Source organism: Lycium ferocissimum, unplaced genomic scaffold (assembly GCF_029784015.1).
Source record: "Lycium ferocissimum isolate CSIRO_LF1 unplaced genomic scaffold, AGI_CSIRO_Lferr_CH_V1 ctg15535, whole genome shotgun sequence".
Taxonomy (NCBI): domain Eukaryota; kingdom Viridiplantae; phylum Streptophyta; class Magnoliopsida; order Solanales; family Solanaceae; genus Lycium; species Lycium ferocissimum.
In genome coordinates this window covers 1-12581 of record NW_026716096.1, presented here as the reverse complement: position 1 = coordinate 12581, position 12581 = coordinate 1, and the positions used below count along the sequence as shown (strand labels likewise).

General features: G+C 35.4%; 1 protein-coding gene across 1 annotated transcript; it reads right to left on the bottom strand.

Annotated features, from left to right (window-relative positions):
* Nucleotides 1-1357: 1357 nt before the first annotated feature.
* Nucleotides 1358-6944, bottom strand: LOC132042474 (cystathionine gamma-synthase 1, chloroplastic-like). The gene is made up of 11 exons (XM_059433002.1): nucleotides 6406-6944; nucleotides 5879-5982; nucleotides 5573-5646; nucleotides 5320-5488; nucleotides 4820-4879; nucleotides 4524-4727; nucleotides 4343-4429; nucleotides 3775-3882; nucleotides 2640-2735; nucleotides 2421-2539; nucleotides 1358-1665 (listed from the first exon to the last, which is right to left on the bottom strand). The coding sequence occupies exons 1-11, from the start codon at nucleotides 6842-6844 to the stop codon at nucleotides 1542-1544; spliced, it is 1584 nt and encodes a 527-aa protein (XP_059288985.1). The 5' UTR covers nucleotides 6845-6944; the 3' UTR covers nucleotides 1358-1541.
* Between the last annotated feature and the right edge of the window lie 5637 nt (nucleotides 6945-12581).

The following is a 12581-nucleotide window of genomic DNA, read 5'->3' as shown; positions in this document are numbered from 1 at the left end:
ATGGATTGGTCTTTAATTTTTGTCCCTCAGATTGATGGTCTTTAATCTTTGCCTGTACTTCTCATTTAATGAAAATTTGTAGGTTTCAAGTACTTATTCATTGATCTACAAAACTTAGGATTAAGTTGAACCTAGCGAGGTAAAAAAGAGTAATTTGCCTTAAAGTAAGGTTTTAAATAGTGATTATGTCTTTGACATGGATTGATAAATTTTCTTAATTTTTTACGTAGAAGCATGCCGATAAAGATAAGAACATAGCTTTCTACTTTTTTGCAATAAAATAGTTTACATGCTTAAACCTTGCCTTGCCAAATTAGGTCATAGATCCAAATTTCTTTTTTTGTTTTTTTAATGTCAGAAATATTTTTGACCACTTTTTGTATTACTTAAAGTGCCAAAGGCCAAAAATCAAGGACCTACGATTTGAGGGACAAAAATTAAAGACCACCCCAAGATAGGCCAATCGTGCGAATCTAGGACAAAAGTGCAAATGACCCAAGCGTTTGTGGACTGGCGTCAATTGATTTTTGTGGTCCATGACAACATTTTTATTCATTTTTTTATGTCAAATCTTAATTAATCTTCCAAGAGATCTTGATTTTTAAAGGCAGAGATGTGAAAATAAAATACAACATCTTTCCAGGATCTTATTATTCTATTCAAATCGTTGAACCATTTCCTATGTGGAGTGCAACAATTTCTTGACCACCAAACTCAACCCCCTTATTTGCTTTAAATTCCAATTGGAAAAGGCTCAAATATTAATATAACTATCTGAATTTCCACTTACGCCCTCGTCTAATGTTTGACTCATTTATGCCATCGAACTATCGGAAATCGTTCATTTATGCCACTCATCATCATTGCATGACTATTTATATCATCTCTTACATTACCAAATAGCTATCCACGCCATTTTTTCATTAACACCGATTATATAATATCATATATGACACGTGACCTCCAATTAGAGATCTCGTCGTTTAATTAAACCAGTCCAATTTTAAATCCCAAATTAATAAAAAATTCGACCCATAGACCCTACCTACCCGCAACCATAATATAATTGGAGGCTACATGTCATATTTGATATTGTAAAACCGGCGTAAATGAAAAATGACATGGATTAATCATTTTGATAACGAGTGATGGCATAAATGAGCCAAATTATTGATGAGTGGCATAAATGAGCTAAACTATTGACGAGTGGCATAAATGAATTATTTCCGATAATTCGATGGCATATTTGAGCCTTTCCGAATTCCAATTCCGCCAATGATTTTTCATTCACTTAGTCAAATACCCAATATATGCATTTCCTTCTTGCTGCTACAAGAGTCAACTCATTTAAAGAACAAAACAGAAACAACAATGACATTCCACTCTCACATTAGATTGCCTCATCTGCTCAATGATCCTTTCAATACATTCTGACAACTAGGGAAGTGAATACTCCAACAATTAGAGATGAAAAAGTAGTTCAAAGCTAGGGGAAAGAAAAGGTTCATATAAAAAAGAAATTAGGTTGCAGGTAAGACATCCTATATGGACTCCAGCGCCTGAAGAATATCAGCTTTCAAGTCTTCAAAGTCTTCTACTCCAAAGCTGAATCGAATCAAATTGTCCAAGATACCATACTTCGCTCTATCTGACTGGCTAAGATCCCTGTTTTCAAAATGAAAGAGCATGTTATCCGCATTTCATCCAGGTTGAGTCTGAATCGTTTTGGTTCCTAATTTAAAATAAGACACAGCAGAACAAACATATTTGTGTAGGTAATATCAATTAGTTGGGATTAAATATTAGACATGTTAGTATGCTTACTTTAGGTCAAATGTAGTCTATGAGTCTTCTAGTCATGTCAGAAATTCATGGGTCAATTGGTCGTGTAGCCCTTTACAAAATTGTTTCTAGATGTCTTTTTTACAAGATATCTTTATCTTTACACATAAGAAATCAGAAAAAACACACACAAGATCTTTGCAAGGTCATATTCTATTCAGATTGTAAAGGGCTATACTCACCCATTTCCTCGAAATTCATAGGCTAGTTGGTAAGTATAGAGAATTTCTAGTTTCTTTAATTCTCATTTTATAAGATAATGGACTGAGATGAGCTTATATAGAGCGAAATGAATAGTGAAGATTCACATAGCCGACCCCAACTTGCTTGGGGTTGAGGGTTAGTAGTTGTTGTTAGCTTGTCTGTCCCAAGAGTCATAGGATCTTACATGGTAGATAGGTTGCAACATCCACCAAATACAACCACATTACCATTACCACTTTCAAGTGTATCATTCCTTGACTCTACATTTATTGGATATCAAGAGTCTTAATAAACATGCTCAAAGTCGGTCAAGGCCGGAAAAGGGCCAAATAATAAAAGAAGACACTGCACCATACGTAAAAAATTCAACATACCAGTAAGACATAATTGCTGGTTGGTCCACAATGCTCTCGCAACCTCCAAATGATGGAGCAATATAAGGAATTTTTAGAGCATCAACAAATTTTGCAGTAGTCAGCAGATCCCCATCAACCTAATTAATGACATAACTATCCATCAGCCATCAACCAGAATATAGGATCTAACAAGCATACACTTGGAAGTCCAAAGGTAATAGACTGCAAATTACAGACCTCAAAGCTGACCACACCACCAAAACCAGTCATTTGTCTCTTGGCAAGATCATGCTCAGGATGACTTGGCAAGCCTGGATAATAGACACATCTCACCTGCAATTCATTTTTCTTAGCTATGATAGCAGTTGCGACATGGAACAAAAAACTATGAAGCAAAGAAAATACTAGCTACTGAACTCAACTGAACTGTCCAAAGAAAAGCTAAAGATACAGCGGGTTAGCAAAAAAAGAAAAATGAGTTTTAAGGAAAGTCTGGCAAGATTGCAAGAGGAGATCCATTACCAACACTGACCGGTTGTCATTTAATTTTATTTCTCTGTTCTTTTTGTTATTGTTTATGTGTTTTTCCATCGAATGGAACTGTCAAATTGTATTCACCATGCAAGAGCATTATCTTGGTTAACAAAAGAAGTAAACAAGTAAAACAGAATCACCACATTCCCGCAAAAGAAATGCAGGTCTGTGACATTGACAGCATGATCTTAAGCTGCAAAGAAGTGGCATGACTCCAGCTTATCCGGTTTGTTACAATTAACAATTAGGGGAAGAAAAAAAGGAGACTGAACTTCTTCACTGGCCACTTTTCATATCTTGATTTTGGTCCACACTATAATGTCTAAAATAAGTGTATTACCTATAAGTAGACTCTGCTGCATGTAATAGGCTCCCCATAATGCAATTTATCAATCCTCCGTCCATTTTTACTTGTCCTGTATACTAAAAATAATTGTCCATTTCTACTTGTCCAGCTTGGAAAACCAAGAGATAATTTACCATTTCATACCTATTTTACCGTTAATATTAATTATTGGATTGTAAAATTCAAGAAATTCTTAGTGGTTGTACAACTTTTAAAGTATGTTTTATTGATTTCAATCATTAGGTTACTTAGCAATAATTAGGGGTGATATGATAAAATTGTCATTCTATTTTTGGCTCCTTAATAGGCGTGCCAAGTCAATACATGACAAGTAAAAATGGACGGAGGGAGTATTTCAATAGACATTAAATTGAACCTCCTTTATTTTGTCAAAGATACAGAGTCTCTTGAAAATAAGTTTAGGCAGTTATGCCTTGCTACAATGTGCAATCCAAACCATGCCCAACTGAAGACATTGAGAGCTTAGAATACCTTTGGATGAGCCTCTAAAATTTCGGCTATCCTTTGTGCAGTTGAGTTCTGCTGCTGTACACGAAGATGCAACGTCTTCATGCCTCTGATGATCAAATACGCAGCATTCTGATACATGGGAAAATGAATCATGCTTCAATAAAATACAAGCTAAAACTAAGCTAATACATATGTTCATCCTTTGCACTTGCTCAAATACCATGACTACTTTCCCGAGTCCATTTTAAAAAAAAAAAAAAAGCAATTTCCCTTCACCAAGTTTAAGCTACACTATGGTGAGTTAATTCCTCTTCTCTTAAAAATAGTGAGGGTTTTCGATTAGGTTGATACTTATGCGATGTAAATACCAGCACTCTCTTGATGCTGTTTTTACTCAATAAAATTACATTATCTATCAAAAATAGTGAGGATTTCAGAATGAATAATAATGGGTTATCCAATCAGGAGGCACATGGAATTGAGGATTACCCCTTATGACTCTTTTGGGGCTTATCCTGTATAACAAACAGGCACATAGAGCATAAAATGTCGGGAAAAAAATCAAGAGAGATCAATCAAGGCGACTCACAGGATTGATAGCACCACCCAGAATATGATGCAAGGTGCGAACTGCTGAAACTAACTTATCAGGACCACTAATGCAACCTCCAAGAACCTGCAAGAAACGGAATTGTCTAGCAGTCAGTCTGATTAGTTTTAGAGGTGCATAGTCATTAGGATTGCTAAAACATCATTTGACGCCACCATACATCATTGTGGCCACCAAGATATTTTGTTGCAGAGTGCACAACGAGGTCAGCCCCTAGAGCAAGGGCCTTTTGGTTAAGTGGAGTTGCAAACGTCCCATCTATGCAAACTAATGCTCCTTTTGCATGGCAAAGCTTTGAAACAAGCTCAATGTCAACACATCTCAGGAATGGATTTGTTGGAGACTCTGTAAAGAAAACAGCCACCTGTATGGAAAAAGGTTCAAGTCATTGCGGATGTCTTCAGTTATTCTATAGATAAAATTCAAAACAGTTGATGCAATAAGCAGCCTACTGACTTTCTTCTCATTTAGCACCGACTCTAGAGCTCCAATATCAGCTGGGTCAATGACTGTCGCCTGCAATGGATAAAGGAAACGAGATTATATAACAATACAACAACAACATATCCAGTGTAATCCCACAAGTGCGGTCTAGGGAGGGTAGAGCATAAGCAGACCTTACCCCTACCTTGGGAGGTAGAGAGGTTGTTTCCGATAGACCCTCAGCTCAATCCAAAGCATCAAGCATGAATGATTGCGGAACTTTTTCTTAGACTTGGATATATAAATTATTTATTAAGAAAAAAGGAAAATAAAAATTTATGGCCCAATTATTCAATAAACAGCAGTTTCTAGAGAGAACTCATGGAAATTTGAGCTCATTTCTACCATTTACTTTCATGAGTAAAACAAACCAACTTCTCAGTTCTGTATCCAGTTTTCTTCTTGTGTCAAGAAAAACTGAAATATCCAACTAGAAGCGTCAAGTATCATAAACATTTGGAATAAGTAAATACCGTGATTCCCATTTTAGGCAGTATTGTCTCAATAAATATCCGGGTCTTCCTATAGCAGTCTGTTGTTGTTACAATATGCCCACCAGCAGGAACCAATGCCATCAACAATACAGTACTAGCACACATTCCAGATGCCACTAACAAGGTTGATTCAGCACCCTCCAGTGCACTGTTGCAGCAGAACAAATAACGCATTACCTCTTAGCTACCAATCACATAAGAAGGGAAAGAAAAATCCCCTGAACTAACTCACCTTATCTTCTCCTCTGCAACAACAGTAGTGGGGTTCCCATATCGCCCATATTCAAAACTTGCACGTCTTTTCTCCTACCAAAATATCATAAATAGAAACCAAACCAAAAAGACAAATTTAGCTAAACCAAAAAATATGCTTCTTGGCATTCTCTCTTACCAACACAAGGATACACTACTACATAAACCAAGCACATCACTTGCCTTCCACTAACTGATATACCTCACGTTTTTCTGGTGTAAACTCTTCACTAGAATTAGCAAGCGAACCTATTTTAAAGGTCATAAACCACAAGAAAGCAAATACCTTGAAGTCAATGACGTCAGAAGTCTTCTTGAAGTGATAAGCAGATGTGTTAACCACTGGGGTAGTTATTCCATCAGTAACAATACCACGTCCTAACCGTTCACCTGGAAAAAACAAATCAATCAATCAGTCAACTGCGCCTTAACCCGATCAGCTAAAAGGATCCTCTATATATAATACACTCTATTCCGGTCAATTTCATCCTTATAAATCCCACACTCCTATCAAGTAATTCAAACATGCTCTAAAATCAGCTTATATTTTGAAAAGTGCTTTTCAGAGAAGAACTTTCGGTGAGAAACCATCTGTGTTTGGCTAATCAATTTGAAAAATCAATTAGTTGGCCAAGCTTTAAAAAAGTGCTTATAAGTATATTTTCTCAAAAGTGGTTTTCTAAAAACGGGCTTTCTGCTGCTCCCCAAAAAGCACTTATTCTCTCCTAATCTGTATTATTCGGAATAAATCCATAAACCACGGCATAATAACAGACACAAAGACGTAAGCTAAAAGGCATTGGAAGCACATACCGGCATGAATAGCGATGCTTCCATCAGAACTCAAAAACGACGAATATCCCCCACGTGTCAAATCCTCAATCTGTACAACATTTCCATCATCACAAGCCGCCGCCACCACCTCCTCATCAACAAGAGGAGCAATAAAGGCGGCAGCATCGACAGCCTTAGCCGCCGCCGGAGTAAAGTCACGGTTGTTGTTCGACCAGGAAGCAGCTACAACTTGTGCAACACCGATGTTGCTGCAGTTTCTACGAGCTTTAACGCTCAGTTGCCTCACGAAGTTAGGCGGAAACCTAAGGATCAGAGAAGAAGACAGACCACCGTGAAACCATAACGGCGATCCGTAACGGCGAACGTTAGGGATGTCGTTGTGACGTGGAACGCCGTCGGCATCGGAACGGCATTGGAATGACGGAAATGCCCTTGCACAGCTTGATGAAACGGCCATTTTGAGGGTTTAAAAAGGGAAAAAATCTATCACAATGAAAGAGAAATGAGATATTAGTTGAGAGGATTTTGTGTTATCGGAACCTAAAATGAAAAAAAAAAGTATTGAGAGGGCTGGGGTTGAAATTTGTGCTCTTCTTATACTAGGAAAAGGCTGCCAATAAGCCCTACAAACATGACTCGACAGTCAATGGTCAAAATACAAATCATTGTACTTTGCCATTTGCCTAAGTTGCATTCTCAATCAAGGGTAGATATTGTTTTTTATTCGAAATTGTCTGTATTATATACTCCCTAATTTAATTTATGTAAATTTATTTTCTTATTAATTCGTGTAAAAAAGAATAACCTTTTATATATTTAGAAATAATTTATCTTTATACAATAATTTATAGTCACACAAAGTATATGTGACTTATCCAATACTATAAGTTTAAAAGTCTTTTTTATTTTCTTAAATTTCATGTCTAATGAAATGGGTTCACATAAATTGAAACAGAGGGAATACTTTTTTATAACTGAAATTTATTTGTTGTGAAAAATAACAACGCAGTGCTACAAATAGTATATCTTAGATCTAAATAAGATTTTAGTTGAGAGAATTATGTGTTTCCTAGTTATCACACACCAAAAGTCAAAAAAGTATGAGAGCGCTGGGTTGAAATTTGTCTTCGTATGATACAACTTGTTTGCTTTTTTTTTTTTTTCTAATAAACTTGTTTGATTGGTTGTTACCTATTTGTATTGTTGGATTAAATATAATGTTTGTTTTGATATTTAAATTTTATTGAATGGTCGTATTAAATTCATCAATATGTAACGACAAAACATCTCATTTTATGTAACATCAATTTGGTGTGATCAAGTCGTCATCTTCTTCTTTTTTTCTCTTTGCTTATTATCTAATAATCTTATTTTATTATTTACCTACTTTCTTATAATGGCTTTACGCATCGTTCTACTTATCTTGTAGGGTTTTTCCTTCAAATTACTGATGTGAAATACTATATAATGACGAAAAACGATACCATCTATCCAAGTGGTGTATTCATCAAAAGAATACCGTATAATAGAATATAACACAACACAATATAATATCATACATCGTGAAATTATGTGCACCAACCATGGTGTTAGCAACATTTGGACGAAACGGGAAAAAGTTGCCAATATGCCCCACAAATATCTCGAAAATCCCATAATTCTCTGGGATATTCACAAAGGGATCAAGGCATCAAATACTGCATTTATCAATATGCCCGACGTTCTTGGAGATCAAACACATCTTCCTACGTTCGAGAAATACACTACTAATGGCCCTCGAATAATGGAGAAATTTTAGAAAAGAAGAGTGAAGGAAATAACAGATTTGAACCCGCAATATTCATCAATAAATTCTCTGCTTCAACCAAAAATAAATAAAAAGCCCTACAAATGACTCGAGGGTCAATGGTAACACACAAATCATTCATTATACATTGCCTTGCCTAGTTGCATTTTGAATCAAGGGTGGATTTAGGATTGTTTTTTCCCGGCCGATTTTCGGTATCCGTATTGAAGTCCGATGATTCGCGCCACATAGGGTCCATTCGGAAATTGTGTTCCCTACCAAAGATTTTTTCATACTCAAAGCTCGAATCGGGTGAATTCAGGATTGTTTCATCACATTTGTTGTTTTCTATTCGAACTGTATGTATAATTTATATATATATATAAAAACAAATTAGTAAATATTTTTTATCAAAACTGAACTTTTTTTTGTTGGTTCAAAAGGAGTTATATATTATTTTCTCCTTCCCAATTTATGTGACTTTGAAATTTGTGCTCTAAAGCAAACCTTAGATATTTGTGTGGCTATAAATTATTTTATTAAGGTAAAAGGTAAATTTTAAAATTAAGTTATTTCTAAATATAGAAAGACGACAAATTTTTAAGACACACTACTAAAAAAATTATGCTGCATAAATTGGGATACAAGGACTATGTATTAACTTTGCGAAATACACGTACAAGGATCCATCTCGGATTGTCCAAATGAGTAACTACAACATCTAAAGGAAGGGGTAGAATCATAGAGTCGTTACAAAGGGGATATTAGGATCGCAGTTGATGCTAGCAAGCAGGGGTCTTCAGACGCTTCGCAACAAAATGAGTAGTACTGCGTCTTGACTAATCAGATAAGTAGGCCGGCATAGTATGCGCAAATGCGAGCGGTTGAGCAAAAATTGTCTTTGAGTGGTACTCATCCAACAAACAGTCATGTTTTGCAAGTTGATATGCGATTGTGTTTTGTTCTCTTTATGTCTGTAGAGGGCTAGGATCACCCAACAACTCGAGGAGGCACCTACACCTAGATATAACTTAACTTACTGTTGTGAAAAATAACAAAGCAGTTCTACAAATAATATATCTAAAATCATCTCGAAAGGTATTCGGTTCAAAAAAGATATGGCATCAAAAGAACTTCGGTCCAAAATTGACTAAGATCATAAGCATACATAACTAACGTACCAACAGTTTCTTGCATTTTATTGTTTGAGTTAATATAGTTATACAAACAGGTAATTAGTAAGTAATTACAATTTATATATAGTTTTTTTATAATTATTAATTGATAATTATCTGTTATTACAGGTGGGGTGTTGTCAATGGTTTTTTGAAAATTTACTTAACTGACCGACCAGTATCGTACCGAATCGATTATTAGGTTTCTTTTAATAAAATCTTATGTTTCTATATAAATTTACACTACAAAAAATGGGTAATTTGTGGAGGTTAAAAGTTGCAATTCGCGGAGGTTTTAGCCTCTTCTAGCGACTAGCGGGGGCTAAAACCTCCGCGAATTGCAACTTTGAACCTCCGCAAATTATCCTTTTTTTTGTGGTTTATAACTGCACCAAATAATTGGGTAGGTTTTTATTTATTAAAATAAATCGAAGAAAATACCAAACATATCGGATATATTTATACGTGTAAAATATATTTTATATATTAAATTTAAAATAATGAAGTATTAAATTTGTTGCTTGGTCCAAGGGTGATGAAAGCGACTACAAGCCAGGTCCCACAGTCCCAAATTCAAAATTAATTATGCTACTCTAATTGAAACTGAATTAGTTTTAAAGATCTTAAATAGAATTCAGCAGTTTACAAGCGCATTTCAACGATCTCTGAAACAAGAAGCACAAGATATTAGATATATCTTTCCTCTGGTAAGATTTAATTTTTTTTTATTGAATACTTAATCTTATTAGACTCAGTTCTTGACTCTCATTTTAATTAACTTTTGACCGCTCGTGTGATCTAAAAATAAATAATTCTATAAAGTAAGTTTAGAAATCTTATATTATGATTTAGTTGCCGGCCATCAATGTCATTAAGCCGCATGCTAACACGAGTCCTACAAGCAATTTAATGCTCCAAAGATACAAAGTCCGAGCAAACGACCACATTCAATGCCTCGTATTGTAAATATGTTTCAGTGACAAAACATGATTCTCACATGATATTTGTTTTTCTACCTCTTTGACTTAGAAGGCACTAAATGTGTTTCAGTGACAAAAAGTTGGAAACATGACACAACTTTCTTTCTAATGGTTTTGGCGACTTTTTTGGCTTTTCTTGACAAAGAGCATCCTCGTTGGTACAACTTATCAACCAAGCGTCCATTTAGTAATCACTTCATTTTATATCTTAGTTAAAGTGAATATGAAGTTTATAAATAAGAACCTAAATATTCTATAATTTTAATTTAGTGTATAATTAAGAAGATGCTTTTTGAATGCGTGATCTTAAAATGTTACGTAAATTTTAAAATCAAAAGGTAAGTACTAAATATAAAAATTGAATAAGCCAAAAAAAAAAAGTCCCATACAAAAATAAAGGGAGTAGTAATTATTTTGTCTTTTTTTTTTTTGGGTAGAAGTAATTATTTTCTCACTGTTGTTCGGCACTAATTACGCGTACATTGATCATTTTGTAGCTAGCGAAAATTCATTTAACTTTTTAGTTTGTTTTTCTTGAATTTCGCTATTGGGCTCTTCTTTTTTTCATGGGATAATTTTCTAGATATATAAATGAAAAGGGAAAATGACATAGGGTACATACTTAAGACTCCTTATTACAAAACATAACGATAATTTTTGTTATTTACAAAACATAATAACTGTTTTAAGAGGCGGGGGGCGCCAGGTGTTTTAAAACGACACGGCGGCGTGGCCCCGAGACACGAGGCGTAAGTCCCATGGATCTATGGGGCGTATATTTCATGTATCTTTAATTTTTTAATTTTATTACTAAAAAATAAGCAAAAGTAAAGTTTTCATTAAAATTCTGCAAATAAATTCAAATAAACCACTAATAATTTAAAAAATAATTATTATACCTATTATTTGAGAAAAGTAAAACACAAAAAATGGTAATAACCTAGATAATCTTTAAATTGAAATCTTCAATCACTTCATCAATAATTTCCAGATCTATTATTTCTTCCTGACCTCAACTAATATTTGCACTGACTTTTATTTATATATCCAAAGACGGAGAAGGGCAAAAAGTGTAAGAGCAATAACAACAAATGGATAAAGTTGCTTCAGGAACATAGTACTATGGAATCTCTATCATATCAATTTTAGGCATAATCATCTAAAAAATTATTTATGACAGTGTTATTTTCTATGCGAGTTGCTTTTTTTATTTATATATTTTAGGAAAAATCTGTCCAACATGATAACATAAAGTATAAATGTCATTATACCAATAATAAAAATCATAATTTATAGTAAAAATACTTTTAAAACAATAAAAATCAAATTTAACTCCCGGGGCGTATGCCTTTACGCCCGGGGCTTACGCTTTTGCGCCCAGGACTTACACCCCAAATTCTAGGGCATACGCCCTATGGATCTACGCCTTTCATATACATCCCGCAGCGTTTTTGGTACGCCCTGCCCCGGGGCTCCCCCCGAAAACGCCTCTGAAAACACTGATAACAACAAACTTAAAAAATATAACAGATTTCATTTTTCATACTCTTTCATTTATTTATTTTATAATTTTTTTTCTCTCAAGGTCTTAAAAATTAACTCAAATTTTTGGGTATGAAAACTGTATGAAATGTGTATATGTGAGCGAAATGCTTAATACAATTTTTAAGGAGCTAGCCAACTCATACCTAGGATGACATCAAAATCTACCATGTCTAAAATTACTAAGTCAACAAGCCATTACCCATGCAGTGTGACAAAGACAAGATCGAAAAACTCTATCTACAACCACAGTATCTCCAAGCCCAGAGATACGTGTATAAAGGCAACAAGTAAACCACATACCATATCAAGAACCATAGAGAATATGTAGACACATAAGAAAAGTAGAACCCCAAGCGAAACAATAATGAAGCCATCTCGGTGATGACCGAGATGTTACCTTAATAACCACATCCGAGCCCTCACCGTCCCGTCAGTAGGGCAGACAACAATAAAACCCGTCCGCCGACCCAACCATTCCAAACCCCCGCCCCTTGGGACCCCGGGGCCGAGTCCACCCTACCAAAAAACCCCCCTTTGGGGGTTGGGTTTCCCCCGCCGTGTACCCCCTCCCGAGAGCCGAAACCCCCCAATCCTCCCCACTTGGCGGAGTCGAGCCTTGGTACCCCCCCTGAAGCCCGGGATAATTTTTTTCTTGAAATGCCCCGATCACCGCACTTGGCATCCGCGGCCCCGTGTGGGCGCGAATAA

What these genes read in the sequence shown, in the direction of transcription:
- LOC132042474 (XM_059433002.1), bottom strand. Translation starts at nt 6,844, where the DNA reads ATGGCCGTTTCATCAAGCTGTGCAAGGGCATTTCCGTCATTCCAATGC. An exon ending in CTGACGTCATTGACTTCAAG is followed by an intron (nt 5,647 to 5,878) that starts GTATTTGCTTTC and finishes ATATTTTGGTAG; the next exon opens with GAGAAAAGACGTGCAAGTTT. An exon ending in GTGGTGTGGTCAGCTTTGAG is followed by an intron (nt 2,540 to 2,639) that starts GTCTGTAATTTG and finishes GTCATTAATTAG; the next exon opens with GTTGATGGGGATCTGCTGAC.